General features: G+C 38.5%; 1 protein-coding gene across 1 annotated transcript in view; it reads right to left on the bottom strand.

Moving 5' to 3' along the window:
* Positions 1-24,510, bottom strand: part of LOC149242315 (Leucine-rich repeat (LRR) family protein) — a 209,530-nt gene that overhangs the window by 87,056 nt on the left and 97,964 nt on the right. Inside the window, exon 2 of the mRNA XM_089374204.1 lies at positions 18,202-18,271. Within this exon, the coding sequence (XP_089230330.1) occupies positions 18,202-18,271 (70 nt within the window). The remainder of the gene's footprint in view (positions 1-18,201; positions 18,272-24,510) is intronic.

The following is a 24,510-nucleotide window of genomic DNA, read 5'->3' as shown; positions in this document are numbered from 1 at the left end:
GGAACGGTGGCTCGATAGGACGACAACTCAGACAGCGGCTCAATGTTTGGGATGACGGCTGGTCGAAATACGCGGAGACAGGGGATACAGGCGAAGAAGGGTCGATGATGGAGAGGAATGAAGATGTGACGAGCATAAGATTGAAGGAGAATGGATCAGCACGACAAGAGGTTGAATTGATTAGCGGGTGCAAGGATCACAGGCTCTGATACCAAATGGAGTGGATAACCCTGATTTCACTGAATAAAATACATATATATATATTATTAAATACTGATTGATGGCTTTTTACAAGAAGGGTCCTAGCTTTAAATAAGCCCTTGTGCACCTTTTCAATAAGGGGTATGATCTTTGATCATGCCCCAATTACATAATTAATTAATTACATAACACTCTCAAAGGCCTGCTAGATTTTGCGGCAACAGGGAACATGTGGGAGCACCCCCAAATTTTAGGGAAAGTCATGAGAGACGGGGGGATGCCAAGGTCACTAGCATAGGGGTCCCCATCTTTAAAATTATTATATTAATGATAAAATCCAAAAAATAATAGTTCACTCCATGCAAATCCATCATTGTGCAATCTAATGGAAATGCTACAATCTTGCCATTCCTAGAACCCTATAAATTGTTGAGTCATCGGAATTCTAAATGGGATATAAAATACTACTTTCTCCATATGACGTTCAAGGAGGTTGGAACCGCTATCAAACATCCTGAAATAATTAATGGTAACGCAAATTCATCATTGTGTGATCTAGTGTAAATGTTAGAATCTTGTCGTTCCTAAAATCCTGAAAATTTTTCAATCAACTAAATTCTAAATGGGATATGAAATTCAACTTTCTCCATATGAAGTCTTATGAGGTTGGAGCCACTATTAGACATCCTAAAACAATAAATGATAATGTTAAAAATTTAAATAAAAGGATAGAAAAGGTATATCTTACTTTTCAATCCTTTTATAGTAAGAATTTCATATTACTATTAATTATCAAGGTCACAAACTTGGTTTGCATGGTTATTGGACAAAAAACTTGGTTTGCATGGTTTACAAAGCTCTATCCCCTACCTTAGTTTTGTCTTGATTGGTTATTGGACAAAAACTTGGTTCATATGTCCCCAAGTTGTGTAAACGCGTCCTTTAGACTAAGGAAACATTTCGTCATGCATTTCCTAAAGTTTCCCTAAAAGGAGGATATGTGGAAATGTTTCCCCAAGAACCCTGTTGAGAAATCTAGGGCATTAGAATTAGTTGATTTCTCTTCTTTGGTGACTGCTTGTGAATGCTTTTTACTTTATTACATTAGGATCTTCTTTACGTTAGATTCTTAGTGTTATTCTTCATCAAAGAGTAACCAATGCATGAACATAAATAGACAAGAGACACAGCATGTAGGCTATGAGCCAGGGCCAAAACCTCTCAATATTTGAGAGGAAAACTCGCACAAGTTCTTCTTATAGAGATTTCAATTGATGAATACCAAGACTAAGACCCCTAACCTATTAGCCACTCCATGATCAAGACACGAGTCCTCTTCTACTTCTGTCTTCTAGATCCTCTTCCACTGCTGAGACTACATCACTAGAGATCTTCATTGTGATAGCAATGAGAGAGCTTTGAAATCCATCATTGTAATATCATTAAGGACCTTACCAAAACACTGAGATCAAGGTCTTGTCACTTTGTAGGAGCACCGAGAGGCTTGAACGAGGTTAGTAATGGATCCTTCTCACTATGGCAGCACTAAGGCTCCTTCATCAAAACGGAAATTTCACCGAACCATAGTCTTATCAGATCACCAAACTGTAGACTCTTCTCAACATCAAAACACTGTCACTGCTATACAGAGGTATCCGAAATTGTCCTCTGCACTAGGCCATTTGAATAGATAGATCCGAACTATTTTCTGCCTATGTTCTCCGAAATCACAGAGGGATCTAAATTGTCTTTTGACTGTGATTACATCTAATATAATGTACCCATCTGAAACCTTTCTGAATTCTTTGCTGTCTTCTCCACTGAAAAACTCAGATATGCGAAGTTTGTTCTCTATGTTTATGTGAGGAGCCTAGCCTCCTATATATAGTGATTCGACCATATATTAAGCTGACTTTAGCATCCGAATGCGTGTGACACTTTGGGTGAGTCGACATAAGATATTACTTCATATTGCAGGCCGACATCATGTCAAGAGGATTGTGCTTGTCTTTTTGAGGGATTTCTAGACACTTGTTTGACTCATATACATTTTACATATGCTCAAGAAGAGCTCTTCATACATGACATTATTCTTTGACCTTAATGACAAATCCTAAGGCTCTCAATGGGACAAGGCTTACAAAAATAAAATCACTTGCTCATGAAACCCATGAAGCAAGGCTTACAAAAATAATTTTATTTCCTTCATTACATCATTTACAAAAGTCACAATGACATGTCATTATGAAGATCGAACCTAGTTACACTTTTCAACAATCCCTCTCAACTAGGGAGGTATTCATAATGGTACTTGGTCATTCTCAATCTAAAGAATTTCTCATTATAACATCATGTCAACCAACATTGTTACATAGCAAAGCCTTGACTAACAACTCCATTTCTCCACAAGATCTAAGCTCAACGCTGATGAGACCAATGATTTATAGACACACTCATCATTGTCTCTCTCAGAACATACCCCACCCGGGTTCTCTCATGGTATGCTCCATGAGGACTATTCTTATCTTGCACTCCCCAATCCTCAAATAATATCGGTCCTCCATGTGAAAATTTCTAAATAGAAATCCTACTCCAGTGATTAATATTATTTCTTCTACTTATTACCTCAGAAATAAGTTATCCACAGTATTCTTACGGCAAATATCAAAATATATTCTATTGCAGCCTTCACAATTAAAACATTGCAGAAAGTAAATGTAAGGAAATATACTAGCACAAATACAACCACAATGACAGTTATTTTTGGACAATCGTCCCCGGAAAAACCCAATGTGGGAAAACCGGTGCAGCAGATGAGGGTTTTTATTATTCTTCAGCAAATTCTCTTGTACAAATTACAACCAACAAAATAGGAATGAGAAATTTTACAAACACTTCTTGACCAAGTTCTACCCCAGGTGAAGCACTTCTTCCCCGGAATCCTTCTAATCCTCTCTGCGTCAAACTGCTCTCCCAGGCTCAGCGTCAAACTACCCACGCAAGCTCAGCGTCAAACTTCCTTTGCGCTGCCTCTTTCTGTGTCACCCTTCCTGCTCTATGTCTGCTGCCCTGCACTCTCTCTCTTTTTCTCACCTGCAACTCTCCCTCTGATTCGATTTTCTCTTGCCGAACTTCGACCAGTGAGAAAATCAATCTTACTCGAGTAACTGAGTATCTGCCTCTGGTGTGTTCTCCAAGTGCCCATCAAGTCTCTTCTTATAATCCTCTTGTTGATCATTCAATGACCCAGATTAGATTCTAATCAATGGTTAGGATCATTTGACTTGATCTCTGCTTTCTTCTAGAAGTTCCATCCACAGTTTAGATTAATACCCATTAATTATTTTAATTTCCTAAGTTTAGACTTAGGGTCCCATTAAAAATAATTAATTATTTTAATAAAATTGTTTTCGGGCGAAATTTCCCAAAACGATTTCTAGGTATTGGAGAATGCATGTGCCTAAGCCTTCCTGCAAATTTTGAGGCCTAGAGCACATTCGATGCTACTCCAAATCAACACTCCCTCTTAGTGAGGAATGTGCTCTAGCAATATACTGCATACTGCTCCGACTTTAAAGCATCGTCCTCTGCGCTAATGATGTCTGACATGTTATCCACCAACTACTGCATTGTTCTTACAACTGTATTGCTACCTTTGACACTACCACTGCCAATGCTACATATGTACTACAACTCCCTCTAAATGTCTGCATCTGTGCTATTGCTGGCACTACCACTGCCAACTGTCCCTGCACTGCAAACTATTGCCGCTACTAAAACGGATTTTCAACCATACCCATCTGCTCTCTGAACAGAGTGAACGTAGCTCTTTCGAGAGTATATTGGACACCTGCTCCCCTGTGGGGGCATACTGTAGTTGTACTACCCCACGCTGAACACAGTCTCTAATAAAGTGACAATAGATATCTATATGTTTCGACCGATCATGAAATACTGGATTCTCAGAGAGTTTGATACAACTCTCATTATCGCAATAAACCTTGGTCGCTTCCATCCTTTTTCTAAATAAGCTCACAAGCAATTTTTTGAGCCATATGGCTTCGCACATAGCTGTGCTGGCTGCCATATATTTTGCTTCTGTTGAGCTCAGTGCTACCGATTTCTACTTCCTGTTGCACCAAGATATCATCCCTGATCCAACATTGAAGCAATATCATGAGGTACTTTTACGGTCTACTGAATTACCTGCCCAATCTACATCAGTGAACCCATTCAAAATGACGTCCTCCTCTCGGGAGTACTTCAACCGATATCCGACTATTCCGCGTACATACCTAAGAATGTGTCTTGCTGCTACCCAATGCACCCTTTTTGGTTCCACCATGAACTGACTAAGAGTGTTGACAGCAAAACAAATGTCTGGCCTAGTGTTGACCAGATACATAAGCGACCCAATGAACTGCCTGTACAAGGTGGGATCTACTTCCTTGTCTTCTAATGCATCTATTTTCTTCCAATTGGTGATCATGGGAGTAGCCATGGGTCAACAATCCTGCATTCTGAATATCTTCAGAATTTCTATACTGTACCTTCCTTGTCCAAGGAAGATCTCCCCATTCTTCTACCAAACTTCCAACCCCAAAAAATAATGCGTCAATCCCAAGTCCATGTTGAATTCAGCTTCAAGATTCTTCTTGCAATCTTGGATGAACTTGGATGACCCAGTTAAGAACAGGTCATCTACATACAATACCAGAATAAGTGGCTCATTCTCTACCAACAAATAGTATAGATTGGGATCAGCATCACTCTTGAAAAATCCCAACTGCTGCAAGTAACTACCAATTCGACCATACCATGCTCTGGGTGCCTGCTTGAGCCCGTACAAGGCTTTCTTTACCCTGCAAACATGAGTTTTCTTCTCATGAGTTTCAAAGCCTTCGGGTTGTTCTATATACGCCTCCTCTTCTATCCCTTCATTCAAGAATGTTGTCTTAACATCCATCTAGTGAATCTCCCATCCCATTTGCGCTGCTAGGGATATAACAGATCTAATAAAGGTGTATCGAGCAACTGGTGCGAAGGTCTCTTCATAGTCTATTCCTTCTTTCTGAGCATACCCCTTTTCCACAAACCTTGCCTTGTACTTCTCTATACTGTCATCTGCAGCATACTTGATCTTGTAGATCCATCGTGATCTTACAACAGATCTATCTTCTGGTCTAGGTACTACTTCCTAGACATCATTCGTCATGATGTAGTTGTATTCCTCCACCATGGCATCCACCCATACTTGGTGTTGAACACCTTCCTGAAAGCTAGAGGGTTCTTCAAACTGAGCTACCAATGCTTGGTATCTATCTGGTTGTCTACGCTGCCTCTTCTCAGCAGTAGGAGCTCCAACAAAATCCCCTGCATCTCTCAGGGTCTAACATACTTCTTTGTTGGTTCTACTACTGGTGGTGGGAGGCTCAACCAACTCTTGCTCCTGATCCTGTTGTTCCATCTGTTGAGAATCATCTACATTTCCTCCTTCTGAGGAGATACTGGTGCTGGTCACTGTACTCGATCCAGGTGTATGTCCTCCTGCTTGTCCTTCTTGTTGCCCCTGCTGCTCTTGGACTAACGAAACATCTCTTGACTGATCTTCTGCAGGCATCTCACGAGATTTCCTGAAAGCTCTGTCTTCCATGAACTTTGCATCCCGTCTTACTACAATCTTCCTACTGCCAGGAATGTAGATTCTATATGCCTTTGAGGTCTCGTTGTATCCTACGAGATACCCCTTTTCTGCAGTTTGATCCAGTTTACTGTGCTTCTCATCTGGAATGTGACAATAAGCCATGCTTCTGAATATCCTGAGATAACTGACTTTCGGCTTCTTCCCTATAAAAACTCCTTTGGGCGTTCTCTTCCCCAATGATCTATGAGGAGTTCTATTATGGATATATATTGTTGTGTTGCAAGCTTCTGCCCATAGATACCTAGGTAGATCCTGATCATACAACATAGCTTTGGTTGCCCCAATAATAGTTCTGTTTTTCCATTTTGCTACTCCATTCTACTCCAGATTATATGGAGTTGTCCACTCTATTTTGATGCCCTCCTTTGTGTAGAAATCTGTGAAGTCTTTGTCTATATATTCTCCACCATTATTTGAATGCAATAACTTTATCTTTTTCCCTGTCATATTTTCAACAAGGGCTTTAAACCCTTGGAAACGATCAAAGACCTCATCCTTGGTCTTTAAGAAATAGATCAAGGTTTTTCTGGAGTGATCATCGCTAAAGGTGACGAAGTATTCACCACCACTAAGAGCCCTTCTGGACATAGGACCACAGATATCTGAGTGTATTAATCCTAATACACATTCTGCTCTATTGTTACTTCTGGAAACTCTGCTTTAGCGTACTTTCCTAGCACACATCCTCTGCATAAGTCATCATGTTCACTACTAAAGACCGATACCCTTGTAACAGTCTCTCTGAGCATCCTCAGTTCTCCATGGTGTAAGTGCCCCATTCACCTGTGCCATAATTCATTTCGCTCCTTCTCACCATTACAGTTGCTGCCTATCAGTGCCATTGGTGATTTGAGCTGCAACCTATACAACTTGTTGCTTCGAACCCCAATTTGCTTTTTCTTCTTCCAGCTTGGATGCTTGACATATACCTTCTTTCCCATGAAGTATACATCATATCCCTTGTCCTGTAACTAGGACACTGAAATCAAGTTCATTCCTAATCCTAGCACATGCAGAACATTGGTGGCTCGGATGTTGGTCCCTGCTTTTGTCTGAAAAGCTATGGTGCCTCTCCCTACTGGAGTACATTTCGTTCTGTTTCCCATAGTTATTTGGAAGCCCTTTTGTTCTTCTTGATAGCTCGAGAAATGTTCTCGTACTCCAGTCATATGAGCTAAAGCCCTGCTATCAATATACCAAACATCCGCTGACGTTAAATTTGCTAGGCATGTGAATTCTTCATCTAATCTGGTAGATAAATTTGAGACACTTTGAGTATCCATATTGTGCCAATTTCTGACGCTAACCTGTCCCAACAACTGCTGCAGGAAAAACTACGTCCCACCTGAGACAACCCTCCTTGTTGAATCTTCTGTTGCGTTGTTCCTTCTACCACTAACAAATTTCGATTGGAAAGACTTACCTCTCTGTCGACTCACTCAGAGAGAGTTTTCCCACGAAATCCAATCTCCTTGGCTTGAACTACGCAATCCTCTGGGAGATTCGAATTTCTGCCCTTGCAGGAATTTCAAATTCCCTTCTCCTTTCAACGTTGGGTCCTCCGGCTTCTTTCTTCTGCTTCCCTGTAGCTCTGATACCATGTGAAAATTTCTAAATAGAAATCCTATTGCAGTGATTAATATTATTTCTTCTACTTATTACCTCATAAATAAGTTATCCACAGTATTCTTACAGCAAATATCGAAATATATTCTATTGCAACCTTCACAATTAAAACATTGCAGAAAGTAAATGTAAGGAAATATACTAGCACAAATACAACCACAATGACAGTTATTTTTGGACAATCATCCCCGGAAAACCCCAATGTGGAAAAATCGGTGCAGCAGATGAGGGTTTTTATTATTCTTCAACAAATTCTCTTGTACAAATTACAGCCAGTAAAATTGGAACGAGAAATTTTACAGACACTTCTTGCCCAAGTTCTACCCCAGCTGAAGCACTTCTTCCCCAGAATCCTTTTGATCCTCTCTGCATCAAACTGCTCCCCCAGGCTCAACGTCAAGCTACTCACGTAAGCCCTGCGTCAAACTGCCTCTGTGCTACCTCTTTCTGCGTCACCCTTCCTGCTCTACATCTTGCTGCCTTGCACTCTCTGAATATGTTGATGCCCTCTCTCTTTCTCACCTGCAACTCTCCCTCTGATTCGATTTTCTCTTGCCGAACTTCAACCAATGAGAAAATCGATCTTACTCGGGTAACTGAGTATCTGCCTCTAGTGTGTTCTCCAAGTGCCCATCAAGTTTCTTCTTATAATCCTCTCGTTGATCATTCAACGGCCCAGATTAGATTCTAATCAATGGTTAGGATCATTTGACTTGATCTCTGCCTTCTTTTAGAAGTTCCATCCACAATTTAGATTAATACCCATTAATTATTTTAATTTCTTAAGTTTAGACTTAGGGTCCCATTAAAAATAATTAATTATTTTAATAAAACTATTTCTGGGTGGAATTTCCCAAAACGATTTATGGGTATTGGAGAATGCATGTGGCTAAGCCTTCCTGCAAATTTTGAGGCCTAGAGCACATCAAATGCTACCCCAAATCAACACTCCACGACTACTCTTTCATGGTATGCCCTATCTCATCCCCAAAGAGTATCAGATGCCAAATGATTACACAATCCTCCATTTTGTCTTCCCAGGTGAAGCCCAAAATGACATGTCTATCTCTTCTTTTCAAACCAGGAGGACATGTTCCATTAAAGGAATGTACTCATTCCTATCACAAAGGAATGTACCTAGGCTCCCTACTTAGGAATTTTCCAAGTTTCTTCCAAGTAAGAAACTTCTTCTCAGCCTCCCTCTTAACCAGGGACCTATTGCAGCTCCTCATGTGGAGATCTTGAAACAACCAGTTGCTTGAAGAGATCCTTCCTTCGATGTCATAAATTTCTTCTTCGTTAAGTAGTCTTCATCTTTGGGAACTTCTACATAGGGCACAAATCATCCATCACTTTTATCCATGAGTTAGTCATGTCCTTAACTCATTAGAAAGTGATCCATCGGATTTTCCATCTGGCTTTGCTTCATGTCATTCTACTTTCATGCCATATTTTTTGGAAGGACATAACATCCTTCTATATGCTCTGCTTGGAAGTCATCCACAGATTTCCCTTTGGCAGTCCTACATAAGCCCATCCAGATATTAGTTCAAAAATAAATGAACACTTTTAAATCAAAATTACCTTTGTGATGATCTTTCACCATGACATCTTCCTATAGGTATCAACATCTTGCATGCAGATTGACACATCTCCCACAGATATCCATTGTCAAGGGTCTCTATCTTTTTCCAACTTCCATCAGAGTCTTCACATCCTTCCGAGAGATCTTCTAGTCAAATCTTCTTGGACTTTGGATGTTGAATGCCTTCTACCTTTGTTGCATATTATCACGATCTCTTCCTATCTTTTCACACACTTCATTCCCAGGAGCTTCCAATCAGAGTTCCTCAATTGCAGTCAACCACGTCATACTTCATATGAGGACATATTACGTTGATTTCATCTAGTGCGACTCATGCCTTCCGACATTCTTTCAAAGGAGGAGATTCCTTTCCTTTGATCATGCTTCTCAAAATAGAAGTAGTGATCCTTGTTACCTTCAACCATACGACATGACTTTATAATATTAAATGTAAGCATACATACCTCATTTACCTTTAGGTCATCTAGCCTTCTTTAGGCAGCTTCCTTAATTGAAAAGATCTTGAACCCCTTGATCTGCTTCATCTCTCATGTCATCATACCATCATCCCATGAACTCCACAAATTGGAGTTCCTGATGAAACACTTGCTTCCTCTCTAAATTGGTGAATCCTTCAATGAGGATTCCATCTCGCATATCCTTATTCAGCAGATGTTTCCCTTTTTAACTGATGTATAATGAGGCTTGTCTTGGATGACTTCTTCCGTTGATCTTTCAATGAGGTCACCAACAGCTATATCCTTCAAAGTTGACTATCATACATCCTTCATCTTTCCTCTGCTGATGTCACGAGCTCTTGTTCCTAATGCTTCCATGATGCCACGATGGGTCTTATTATTTATTATAGCCATATCCTATAACATAAGATTTAGAAGCTATGTCAAGACCTTTTGTGAGGGAGAATATCTCAAACATAGTAGAGATCTCTTACTTCTCTTTTCTTGGACTTCTTCTTTTCAACTTCCTGCACTTCTTCGGTGATATGGGCTTCTTCTCTTTTTTTTATATTGTCCTTTTAGGACAATATTTCCTGTAATGTTCATAATTTTTATATCCATAGCATTGAATCTTACCTATGTTCTTCTTTCATTTCTGAGCACCAAAATTTTCCACACATCCTTTCCTTCTAGCAAATGTTTGAGTCCTTTAACCTTCAACACTTTTGCCCTCAACTTGTCTTCTTCTATCTTGCATAGAAACCACAAGTTGTCAAATGAGGTAACTTTCTTATCCCCATGGATATGTGTTACCTTGTTCATCAGGTAGTGCATTATAGATCAATGATGATTATCTTCTTATCATCTCTCCTAGATCTCGTAGTTGAGATCTTATGAAGATATCCCTTCATCCTTTGATACCTTTAATTTTTGTGTAGATCAAATCTAAGTCTTGTGACCTCCTTTACCTAATCTTTAGAAAATATTCTTACAGGTTTATATATGTCTCTTTGATGTCGCCCATATTGCTATATGAGGGGACCTTTCATAAGAATTCCTTTCCATGAATTCAGAGGAGGCCTTTCGATTGATATGTTCAATGACTTCACTTTTTTCAAGGAATATATCTATCCTCCTTTTCCATGCAAGGAATTTCGATGACCTATCCAACTTATAGACCTCCTTGCAAACATGAAGTCATTTTACCAAATTCATTAAATACTAAAAGTATCAATGACTTCACTTTCTTCGAGGACTATATATATCCTCCTTTTCCATGCAAGGAATTTTGATGACCTATCCAACTTATAGACCTCCTTGCAAACATGAAGCCATTTTACCAAATTGATTAAATACTAAAAGATACTTACTTGACAAGTGAAGATGAAATCCTCTTACTTCGATGATGGTTGAAGAAGATGTATTTGTTGCTTCCTTGGATGATTTTCTTCAAGGGCAAGGAGAGGATCCTTGCTAATCTTGAAAATTATGACAATGCCTTCTTGCCTTCAATATACTTCGACTTCTCTTGTAGTGCAGATCATAAATGCCTCTAGGGTTTTGACTTTCTCCAAAAAGATGTGATCTTCATCTTTAAAGTCCTTCGAGCTATCTTGCCTTGTAGATAACTTGATGATGACTAGTGGATCCAAAAGAGCTTTTGTTGTTGTAAACTAATTCTTCGATCTAGGGTTTTATTCTTCAAAGTAGATCTTGGTCTTTTGCTTTGATAGCCTTCGACTTGCTTAGATGCCTTACTTGAAACTTGGTCTTTGAGTGTCTCTTTGATTAGATGTCCTTCCTTTGACTTCAGCACCTTAGCTCTGATACCATGTTGAGAAATCTAGGGCATTAGAATTAGTTGATTTCTCTTCTTTGGTGACTGCTTGTGAATGCTTTTTACTTGATTAGATTAGGATCTTCTTTACATTAGATTGTTATAGCTCTGCTACCACTTTTTATAGCTCTGATACCACTTGTTATAGCTCTGATACCACTTGTTATAGATCTGATATGATTTGTTATAGCTCTGATACCACTTGTTATAGCTCTAACCCGGAAATACTATAGATCTTATATGAAAATATATGATAATGCAAATATACCCAGAAATAAGAAGATAGAAATAGATAGAAATGAGTCTTTATTGATCAAACCCTTAAGGTAGGGCAACACCATACATTCACTCCCTAAGGAAGGAGAACACTCCACAAGCCATATGCTTGTTCAAACAATAATCCTTGACTACATTCCTTGACTTGGAGTCTCTAGCCTCTATATAGGCCTCATACATACAATACCATGGGTCATTACCATGGTTCCCTCATACCATCAACTAATACCATGGGCCCGTTACATTATTACTAACTACTTGTGGTCCCTTACATGATATGGGTTAACCACCTTATTTATTACTATGGCCCATCCCATTATTACATTATTACCTTGGGTACCTCCCTTGGTACCCCATATTATCCCCCCTAGGTATATAACATTCCACCCCCCTTAGCATGTTTCGTCCCCGAAACATGAGAAGAACACAAATAATAAGATCTACTCAAAAGAGTAGTCCACTGGTACTATGAACGTGCATCTAGCCATCCAAGAGAAAGGTGAACCTTCGATCTCGCTGGTGCCTCGCTCACTTGAGATGGAAGTTGACCGTGGCAGCTCTCCTGTGTTGATGTGTAGTAGGTGGATCGTTGCTCCTCGCTATCCGTCATACGGGGGTTGTTGTCCTTATGACTAATTGGTTGCCATCTTGTTGGTTGTTTTCTTGTGGGGTGATGTGGGTGATGATATGTTGAAGTTTTAACCCACGGTGCCTTTTTCTTTAATTCACCCTACTGTGGTGCCCGTTGTGGTGTCTTCGTTTCCAATATGACTTCAACCACTGAATCCTCATCAGATGTGTCAGCACCTGTTACCTTTTCAGCTTCAACCTCTGTTTGTGTTTGATTGTCGACCATCATATGCTCATCATCTCATATGTCAGTCCCTGGAACATCTTCTGCGTCAACCTCCGTGGACTCTACCTGTTTATTGATGGAAATATCCTGTAATGTAATTTTCTTCTTTTTATACCAGAGCTTCAGGAATTTTTTTTGCACATTAATATTGACCGTACCCACAGATTCCATCCAAGGATATCCCAAAACAACATCCATGTTATCCATATCTGAAGTATAAAAGTCACAATGCAACACATACTTATCCATAGAAAGCTTCAAGTCTTTATAAACTTGAACATCCTCATTATCAACCTGTATGTTTTTAATGTGTTTTGTTGGAACTTGCAATTTTTTTGCCAAATTAACATTGATAAAATTATGCTTACAACTAGGATTTATAGACACAAAGATCTTCTCCTTTTGAATCAATCCATGAACCTGCAATAAGGATATACCAGTAGAAAATAGCCCCACATGTTTCTCTTTATCTTGTTTTCTGGCATGAGACCATCTATCTAAAAGTAATTTTTCAAATTCTTCATCGGGCAGGTTGGAACACTTCTTTTGGTTAAGTAATCCCCACCATGTGGCTGCCTCATCTTCAAAATTAAGCACTACAAAAGTTCTCCAATGATGTGTCCATAATAACTTGTGTGTTTTTATGTATTCTTCAATAGTAGGACCCTTATCTTTTCCTGTAAAACATAGAACCGCCATGAAAAGAGTTTTGAAAAAAAATTCACTTACTTGGCGAAAATTTGAAATTGTCACATTTTAGTCAATATTGCTCAGAATCCCTATTATGACCTGTTTTTGGAAATGGAACAACCATTCTGCATCTGCCCATGTGATAGAAATTTTGATCCAGGCAATGAAATTTCAAATCTGCACTGCAACTCTCCCGCCGTCATCAAAATTTCTGCAAAAAAGAGCTGATTTTAAATCAGCGATATCTCCCTCATCCGGACTCTAATTCAACTGATTTTTTTTTTTGAAATTGGGTAATTTTTCTCAAACAATCCAGATCTACAATTAGATTTTGCAGATCTTGCACCAGGACGTCCAGATCTGTGCCGAAAATTCGCTGCCCTGAAAATTCTCTACAACCCCACTGATTTTTAAATCAGCGATATCTCCTTCATCCGGACTCCGATTCCACTGATTTTTTTTTAAATCGGCTATTTTTCACAAAGAATCCAAATCTGCAATTAGATTTTGCAGATCTTGCACCAAAACATACAGATCTGATCTGCAAACTCGCCGCCCCTGAAATCTTGCAAAAAATAAAAAATAAAAATTCTCCACTGTTTGCCCAAGAAAGTGCTCTGATACCACTTGTTATAGCTCTGATACCACTTGTTATAGCTCTAATACTACTTGTTATAGATCTAACCCAGAAATACTATAGATCTGGCTTCATGGCTTCAAAACTCTCTTCATGGTTCTAGCAAGGTTCTTTATTTTACAGGAAAAGATAGTGGTCCTACTATTGAAGAATACATAAAACAACAGAAGTGGTTATGGAAAAACAATTGGAAATTGTGGGAAGTGGAGGATTTTAGAGATGAGGCGGCCACATGGTGGGGATTACTTAACCAAACGAAGTGTTACAACCTGCCTCAGGAAGAATTTGAAAAATTCCTTTTAGACCGATGGTCTCATACTAGAAAACAAGATAAGGAGAAACATATGGGGCTATTTCCTACTAGTATATCTTTGTTGCAGGTTCATGGATTGATTCAGAAGGAGAAAATCGTTGTGTCTATAAATCCTAGTTGCAAGCAAAATCTTATAAGTGTTAATTTGGCAAAAAAATTGCAAGTTCCAGCAAAACACATTGAAACTGCACAGATTGATAATGAGGATGTTCAACTGTATAAGGATTTGAAGATTTCTATGGATAAGTATGTGTTGGATGGTGATTTTTATGCTTCAGAGACAGATAATATGGATGTTGTTTTGGGATACCCGTGGATGGAATCAGTGGGTACTATAAATATTAATGTGCAAAAGAAATTCCTGAAGCTCTGGTATAAAAAGAAGAAAATTACATTACATGATATTTCCATCAATAAACAGGTAGAGTCCACGGAGGTTGACGCAGAAGATGTTCCAGGGACTGACATATCAGATGATGAACAGTTGATAGTCGACAATCAAACACAAACAGAGGCTGAAGCCGAAAAGGTAACAGGTGCTGACACATCTGATGAGGATTCAGTGGTTGAAGTCATATTGGAAAAGAAGACACCACAACAGGCACCACAGCAGGGTGAATTAAAGAAAAAGACACCGTGGGTTAAAACTTCAACATATCATCACCCACATCACCCCGCAAGAAAACAACCAACAAGATGGCAACCAATTAGCCACAAGGACAACAACCCCCGTATGATGGATAGCAAGGAGCCTAGATCCACCTACTACACATCAACACAGAAGAGCTGCCATGGTCAACTTCCATCTCAAGCGAGCGAGGCACCAGCGAGATCGAGGGTTCACCTTTCTCTTGGATGGCTAGATGCACGTGCATGGTACCAGTGGACTACTCTTTTGAGTAGATCTTATTATTTGTGTTCTTCCCATGTTTCGGGGACGAAACATGCTTAGGGGGGTGGAATGTTATATACCTAGGGGGGATAATATTGGGTACCAAGGGAGGTACCCAAGGTAATAATGTAATAACGGGATGGGCCATAGTAATAAATAAGGTGGTTAACCCATATCATGTAAGGGACCACAAGTAGTTAATAATAATGTAATGGGCCCATGGTATTAGTTGATGGTAGGAGGGAACCTTGGTAATGACCCATGGTATTGCATGTATGAGGCCTATATAGAGGCTAGAGACTCCATGTGAAGGAAGAGTGAAGGATTATTATATGAACAGGCATATGGCTAGTGGAGTGTTCTCTTTCCTTAAGGAGTGAATATATGGTGTTGCCCTACCTTAAGGGTTTGATCAATAAAGTGAATCATTTCTATCTATATTCAGATCTTGTTATTTCTTGGGTTTATTTGCATTGTCTTATATTTTCATATCAGATCTATAACATAGATTCTTAGTGTTCTTCTTCATCAAACAGTAACCAATGCATGAACATAAATAGACAAGAGACACAGCATGTAGGCTATGAGCCAGGGCCAAAACCTCTCACAAAATTCATCTTATAGGGATCCCAATTGACGAATACCAAGACCAAGACCCCTGACCTATTAGCCACTCCATGATCAAGACACAAGTCCTCTTCTACTTTTGTCTTCTAGATTCCTCTTCCACTACTAAGACTACATCACTAGAGACCTTCGTTGTGATAGCTGAGAGAGCTCCAAAATCCATCACTGTAATATCATTAAGGACCTTATCAGAACATTGAGATCAAGATCCTGTCACTTTGTAGGAGCATCGAGACTCCATGAACTGTAATCATGTCCGAACTATGACACCATCAAGACTGTGGCTTGAACGAGGTTAGTACAGGAGCCTTCTCCCTGAGGCAGCACCGAGACTCCTTCATCTAAACAGAAATCGCACTGAACCATAGTCTTCTCAGAGCACCGAACTGTAGACTCTTCTCAACATCGAAACATTGTCACTGTTGTACAGAGGTATCCGAAATTGTCTTCTACACTAGGCCATATGAATAGACAAATCCGAATTGTTTTCTGCCTTTGTTCTCTGAAATCAGAGAGGGATCTGAATTGTCTTTTGACTGTGATTACATCTAATATAATGTACCCATCTGAAACCTTTTCAAACTCTTTTCTGTCTTCTCCACTGAAAGACTCAGATATGTGAACTCTATTCTCTATGTTTATGCGAGGAACCTAGCCTCCTATATATCATGATTCAACCATATATTAAGTTGACTTTAGCATCCGAATGGGTGTGACACTTTGGGTAAGCCGACATAAGATATTACTTCGAATTGCAGGTCGACATCGGTCAAGAGGATTGTGCTTGTCGTTTGGAGGGCTTTCTAGACACTTGTTTGACTCATACATTTTACATATGCTCAAGAAGAGTTCTTCATACATGACATTAATTCTTTGACCTTAATGACAAATCCTAAGGCTCTCGATGGGAGCCACCTAAAATAATATCACTTGCTCATGAAACCCATGAAGCAAGGCTTACAAAAATAATTTTATTTCCTTGCATCATTTACAAAAGTCACAATTACATGTCATTATGAAGACCGAACCTAGTTACACTTTTCAACAACACCCCCTCCCCCCCAACACACACCCTCAGAGCATGGGAAAGATGGGGGACACATCCCTGTGGAACACGGCTTTTCAAATAAAAAGGTGAACAAACCGCTGACTTAGTACATAATAATAATATCAAGCACAAGCTTGTTATTGCCTCCTCAATAACAAGAAGAGAATGATTTTATAATACTCTTATCCTAAGTCATTATATTCACCCTTTTTATGGTTGAAATTCAAAATCTGCAACTGCTAAAGATGCTTGATTAAGTTAGGTGAACTTAATTGCTTAGTCCAATCAAAATGATATGAATGTTACATATTCTAATATTTATATGTAAAAATGTTTTATATTTATTTAATGTTGACAAGATAGATTATATTAGTAAACTGGGTTTATCTTAGGTGGTTGGGAGGACTGACTGGGATACTCCCCACTAGGTTCAATTCCTGCTGCAAGTGACATGATGAGCTTTAATGTAATGGTTTTGAGTCTTCTTGTTGAGAATGAATAATCCCTCAAAAATCAAAGCATGTATATTCTTCATCTACAATATAAAGGTATTTTCCACGTGAAGTTAGGTAATATTAACATTATTCAACTAAATAAAATCATAACAAACATTCTCCCACCTGCTGCCACTACCAAATCGACTGCCATTATAAATACATTCTCCCTCACAGCCTGAATCAACTGTAATTGAAACAATTATCGTCATTATGTTTAATTGGTTATGTGTATGAAAATTGAAATTCATGTGGAGGAAAGTCCTGTGAATTACTCATTTCCACATGGACTCATTGCTCCTTTCTCCTTCACTAACCTAGGTCTTCAATTGCTTTACGATTACAATTTACCTATAAAATAAAAATAATTCTAAGCTCTAGTTGTGACCAGGGTCTTATGCATAAAATATTTCGATTATAATTAACATTTTCAGAAGTATACATATTAGAATCTAAAAAGGTTAGTATATTACTTTTCCCTTTCTAAAATTAAATAACTAGTTGTATAACTTTAGTCCCTTGTTGTAGACCTTATTTGACTTTATTTATCTAATAAGGAAAAAGAGTATGGAATCAATAACTAGCATAAAAATATGAAATTTTAATATGAAGTTCTAATATTTTAATAATTCTTTTTGTCGAAGTTAATGGCTAATTTTCTGGTATTTTGAAATCAGCGAAGTATTTTCTAATTTTAATGTGGCTGAATTCGAACACAAACATGAACCAAGTGACTTAGCTCTTAGCTAGTTCTTTATGCTAAGTATTAAAAAGTTAATAACCAAACCGAATGAAAAACGTTATGAATTTCATTGCAAAAACAAAATAACTTCATTACTCCACATCCATAGCGAACATTTCCATGAACAGCATTTACCATTTAACATTTAATCTATTGCATGGCCTTTAAAATAGTAAAGCTAAAACTATTTCAAAGTTTAACAGAAATGAACTTACCGAGTTTGTTGTGAGTTATGTCCAACATGCGCACGGCTCTTTCAAGCTCCAACACCTCACTTGGTAAGCACTGTGTCACAATCATTACTCTTGAAAAGGTTAGTCTAAATGGAAATAGCAAATAGATATTAGTTTGCTATATTACTATTCTACTATCTTAAATATATAAATTACAACATATAATTTTTTTCATTTCCGATATTAAGACCTCAACATGTGGGTGAAGAATAATAGAATATCTATCATATATAAGGATCCACGAAACAATGAAAAAACATATGTAACAAAATAAGTCATTTGGGAGCAAAGCTTTCATGTGAGTCAACTAGCGGGACAAGGGTGCAAGAAATTAGTTTTTATCCTAGATACATCTTAATCGCTCTCAATGACTTTAGGCTGATGATTGCTCTACTTTTACTGCACTGTCAAAGTATTCCAGATTTCGTTTGCTTAAACTAATACTGGAAGGTCATGGACTTATTTCAAGATATTAGGCATTGCTCTATTAGAAGCCACTTATGAATCATTAAATAAAGTAATTCTATGATAAGCATAGGCCAATTGGTCCTATTATCACACAATCTCGGAGATAAAGTCTGAAAAGCTAAAGTGCTATCAGAGTGAAACTAAGGGGGGCCACTGTCACAACACCAACCCACTTCTGCACTTCAAGTCGGCTTTTCTTCAGCTCAAGAGGGCCTTCCCTAGGTTAAGTTTGTTGGGATTTAGGGCAATGAGTTCCAAGGTGAAGTGACGAGTAAATCTAGCAAAATGATTTTGAAAAAAATTCACAGTTGCGTATAACAGAGGACCTGTCACTCACCAAAAGTGAGTGACCCCATAGGAGAAATAAAAATTCCCATCATCTCTTCCAGCTATCCAGCCAGTAGCCCCTGCAGCCACCACTAGCCGAAGATGATGTGCCATTCATATCTTTGTTGCCTGCATCATGTTGAATTTTGTAGCTATGGTCGGTCTTCATAATTAATATTTTAGTCCTTGAGTTATGTAAGACATGTTCTTCATGTCATTTTAGCCCTTGAAATATATGTAATGAAAAATATAAGACTTGTTCTTCATGTCGGTTTCAAAAGAAACAATTTTGAATTTATGGAATTTGAATTTTTGGATCCAAAAGGATCAAGTCGGCCCTCCTAATGTCAAGTCGGCCCAGTTGGAAGAGACACCCATTCGACAACACAGGTGACTAGATATAAAGTCTATTTGTCCTCCTACTCAAGCAAGTAATTCGGACTCTCTGAGGCAAACAAGAAGGCAAATCTGAGGCAAAGAGGAAAATGAATCTGAGGCAGATTAAGGACAAATCGAAGGCAAAGTTTCTGAGCATACCAAAGCAGCAGGACCGAAATACTTGGGTGCAGAAGTACGCCAAAATTCGGCCCTAGCAGATCAGGCCAGGCCAAGTTCATGGGCATCAGTTTGACTTGACATAAGAGCAGTTTAACCAGGTTTGACGATAGTGAATCGTGATATTGCTAGTCAGGTTGACCTTGTTGGCTAAAAGATTTAGATGTATCTCTATTGAATTAAATAATTTCTATAAGGTTGTTGGGTTTTTCCCCATGTGGGTTTTCCCAGGGTAAATTGTTGTGTCTCTTGTTTGGCTGTCTCTTTATGATCCTACTGGCATTTTGTGCTTACTGTTGAGATCTTTTGTGTAACTACTTTATGATGAATGTGAATACAAGAAGAGAATGAACTAATAAATCATAAGTAATTATCAGTTTAGAAGACCCTTAAAAAAATCAACATGGTAACAGAGCTTGGGTGAAGGAGCAGCGTAGTCAATCCATCTTGCTTTGAAGGAAAAAGAATCCACCATCTGCCCTAGAAGGGAAGTTACCGGATATGGCATTCCGTGGTCCAGGATCCCTGGATCCAAGTATCTGATCCAGATCCGGATCCACTGAGATTCATCCAAGAACCAGCACGTGGCATTTCTATGTTGGCTAGAAACGGATCTTTAAATATGGAAACGGATCCCGCATTAATTTTCTGGATTTCAAGTTATATGCAATGTGGTTTTACTAAAAATGGGGTTTTAATTTTCTGAATTTCAAGTTATATGCAATGCAGTACACATTTGATTTAGGTTTTCTTTTTGGCTTACCCTCGACCCTCATTGTCTTTATCTGAGTTTGTCGGCCGCACAGAGAAGAATAGCGACAACAGCACCTTGTTTCATGAGTGTTGACCACTACTGGTCAATTACCCATGCAGTACCCCCCCCTTTTCTTTGCAAAAAGGGGCAGCACCTGATCAGCGTGTCCGTGCCATCCAGCAGTCATCAGCAGCTTGATCAATCTAATTGTAAACCCAGTCTGCATGTATGAATTGTAAATAATCTTAGCAGAAATGAGTCGTGTATGTGTATTGCCAAGGTGGACCTAACTTTCTAGTGGTAATCTACGTCCCGGGAGGTTTTTCGTCTCACCGATCCATGGATCGGCAGAGTTTTCCTTCAAACCTGACCCCAAAGCCGGGATGGATTTTGTCATTAGAACTTTAGGAGAATCCTAGTGTGTTAATCCGCTAGATTATAGTTGTGTCGCAGAACTGGGTAATTTATGAGGGTCTGTGTTAAGTGGGCTTGTCCCCTTGAGATGTAAGTTGTAAAAGTCATGATGTGATGTGTCTTGAGGGTCGAAAAATGTTTTAAATCCCCTCGTGAGTCCTAAGTCCTAGGTCCTAAGTGATGTTTCCAAAGGTTTAGTTCGATGATCCATTTAAAAAATGAAATAAAATAATAAAATAAATAAAAACTAAGAAATTTAAAAAAAATGAAATAAATAAAAAATAATAAAAAATTTAAAAATTTAAAAAATAATAATAAAAAATTAATTGAATAAATCGACGGATGAGATCAAGAGATGTCTTGATCCTCATCAACGGTCGAGATCATTTCTACATGGATCATTCGAACTAGCCGTTGGGATCATTTCCTTTATATAGGGTCTTAGGTGGTCATTTCAGATAATTCGATCTGTGAGTCAGATACTAAGAAGCTCTCTTGTAAATCTGTTTCTGGTTAATAAAAGAAGACTTTGGGGTCCATATCTTGCTGGTGTTACTCTCTTAAAATGTTGTGAGATTGTTTTAATTTTCTGCATATGTTATTTTCAGCCGTTAATAATAGCTTTTTTGTAGAGTATTGTGAGCACAGGTATCTTGTTCACTTGCTGGGGTTTGGGTGCTGTTAGGGTTTCTGAAGTAATGGCAGGTATCTCCATTACTTCCTGAGATCTAGCAGCATTTTTGCCCTCTTTATTGACAGTTGTTTTGAGCTGTGCAGAAAACATCATTGAAGGAAATTTTGTGGGCGTTCGGGGAAGTTCTCGGCTGAACCAGCCAACTCCCGCAAGCACTTTTTGCTGAGCCCAGTTGGATTTGATCCTGGGTCTATCATTCGGTTTATTTTTCTAAGTTTGCATGAGAGATTTTCTGAAGTTCTTCACAGTGACGATCTGAAATTTTTGTTCTTTAAAATGTTTTTCGTGCTTACTGCTGAATCTGGCTGTTAAGGGGCCAAATCTGTAAATTTATTAGCTGATCTAGGGTTTCATATTTTTGCTTTATGCAGCTTTCATTAGGGTTTTGTTTTCTTGTACAGGGTTTTCATCAAGATCAGATTTTCAGAAGGAGATCAGGGCTGCCCGGATCATAGCACTCCTCTGCTTAAAATCGTGGCCATCTTTCACTGCTTTCCCACCATTGCACTCTGCGAACAAGCATCAAAATTCTGCTCCCTTTACGTTCAGAATAAAGAGAAATGCAGTAAAATATTGCTTGCTGGTCAGGTAAAAAGAAGGTTTCAGTTGTATGCGGTGGTCTATTTTTCGATTCAGTTTTTCTTGGATCTTGCTGACAAGATCATCATATTATTATGGTTTTCACCTGCATCTTCACCCGCATACTAACCTGCAAGCGTTTAGACAAAAATCACTTTGTGTATATCGTGGGTGAGCATCAGTATAATCAAGGCAAATCAATCTGCATTCCTGTTCATCTGCTGAGCCAAGCACACCGCCGTCAAAGTTGGCATGCAGACAAACTGTGAATAAGCAGCAAAAAGTAGTCGTGCCATTCAACTCTCAAGAAAATCTTATGCGTTCTCGGCATATGCAAGCCGGTGTGATGATCTGCCATTAACCTGCGTCATTCTTTCAAGCTCACCTCCATCTGCAGTTTCAAGACGAGCCACCTGTGTTAGAAACTCAACGTATCACGTTCAAATAAGACTCAGACTATTGCTCAGCGTAAAAAAAAAAAGACTCAGACGATTGCTCTGCGTGTTCCCTTTAAATGCCTCCGTCTGGTGCCGGAAACCATGAAATTTCGGACTTGAGTATCGAAGTCGTAAGAAGGTAATAATACGCAGCTCGAAATCACCTTCATTGCCTTTGTCTGAGGGTTGAACGCACGTCCTTAGGTCATCTTGGCAAAGCATTTTAGATATCAGTGTTTTCTCGAGGGTGAAAATTTCTTCTCCGCGGTAGCTCTCCGAAATGCGATTGCAGTTTTCATATTGATCCGCGGCGTATGGTAAGGGTTTGGTCGTTTCATTTAGCCCTTTGGTTTAATTCGCTTTTCAAATTTTTTACGCTTAGTTTTGATTTAGATTTTAGAATTTAGACTTTAGGTTAGATTTTAATTTATGTTTAGTTTAAGTTTTGTTTTATTTAGATTTTAATATTTAGTTCTTTTTATATCTTATGTTTTAGATTTTAGGTTTTTTAAATAGAGTTTCAATTTCTTTTCTTTTTTTTAATTTAGTTTAGCTTTTGCATAGTTACGATTTTAGATAAATTTTAAATTTTTAGTTTAATTTGTAATTTAAATCTTTTGTTTTAGTTTAGGACTTTTTTAGGATTTTAAATTGACATAAAAAATAAAAAATATAATTTTTAGATTTTAGATTTTTTAAATTTTGTTTAGATCATTTTATTTTTGTAAAAAAAAAAAAAAAAAAATTGAAAAATATAAAAATTTGTGAAAAATTATTTTTGCCAGTTCCAGTGGTTTCCATGTTATATCTTTCATGCTGGGATCTAAATTTTCAAGCCGAGATACGAAATTGATATCTGGTTAATGATTTGCGATTTTCGGGGTGTTTTAAGGCATTTATCTCTTCACAATTTTCAGTTGCCGGATGTCGTTTTGGTCATGTGATTTAGCTGATACCTTTCGATGACAAATGATTGCTGTTCACGATTTACATTTCTATATCATCTAACAAGTAATCATCTTAACTATAATCTCTTAAGGCACTGGTCTGCTAAATTAATCAAATCATTTTAGTGCTTATTTTAATCGTGTCTCGTGTCTCCCAACCAACTGGTCGACAGTTGGTCTCATCATCTCACAGGGACTACCCCCCTTAGCCGCGGGAGACAGGCTTAAACGGAGGGGTCGGGGATCAGAGTGACAGCCCCCGGTCTGAGCGTTGTCGTGTCAATTCGCGCGACAACATTTTTTGGCGCCGTTGCCGGGGACTTTGTTTTCTCGGCATTTCATCATCTTTTCATCATTCATCGTTCATCTGTCTATCATTCGTTTGAGCCGGCAACGCCAACATTTTTTGGCGCCGTTGCCGAGGATACTTTTTCTTGGTGTTTCAAACGACAAATCATTTTTCTCATTTCTTATCTCTTCATCTGGCCCGGCAACGACAACATTTTTGGCGCCGTTGTCGGGGATAGAGTTTTTCTGTCCTTGGTTTTTCAACATCTTTTCATCATTTATCGTTCATCTGTATATCATTCGTTTGAGCCGGCAACGACAACATTTTTTGGCGCCGTTGCCTGGGATACTTTTTCTCGGTGTTTCAAACGACAAATCATTTTTCTCATTTCTTATCTCTTCATCTGGCCCGGCAACGCCAACATTTTTTGGCGTCGTTGCCGGGGACACTTTATTCTCGGCGTTTCAACGACTTTTCATCGACATTCATCTTATCATCTTTCTCATTTCTCATTTGAGCTGGCAGATTCAATATTTTTGGCATCTTTTCATCCCATATCAGCAACATCTCTTGGGGTTGTTTCTTGTTTGGGTGGCGACTCCATTTTCTCATTTTTCCCAGACAAGAAGCCTTCCTCATATTTGCTTGTGGTTATTTTTGGATCCTAGAATCAGATTCATTGTTCAAGTGGCGACTCCACTGTTTTCATCTCTTGATTTTCTTGAGCAGATATCTAGTTCTATCATCCTTTTAATCCCTTATCATTCATCATGGATTATTCATTTAAGCCATGTCGTTTTACCGAACGTCTCCATGATTTTCCGGAA

The sequence above is a fragment of the Pinus tabuliformis genome, chromosome 8 (assembly GCF_031772625.1).
Source record: "Pinus tabuliformis cultivar Carrire ecotype Pingquan chromosome 8, CPIR1, whole genome shotgun sequence".
Lineage (NCBI taxonomy): Eukaryota > Viridiplantae > Streptophyta > Pinopsida > Pinales > Pinaceae > Pinus > Pinus tabuliformis.
Note: the sequence above shows the minus strand (reverse complement) of the source record. Positions and strands in the feature narration are given on the sequence as shown.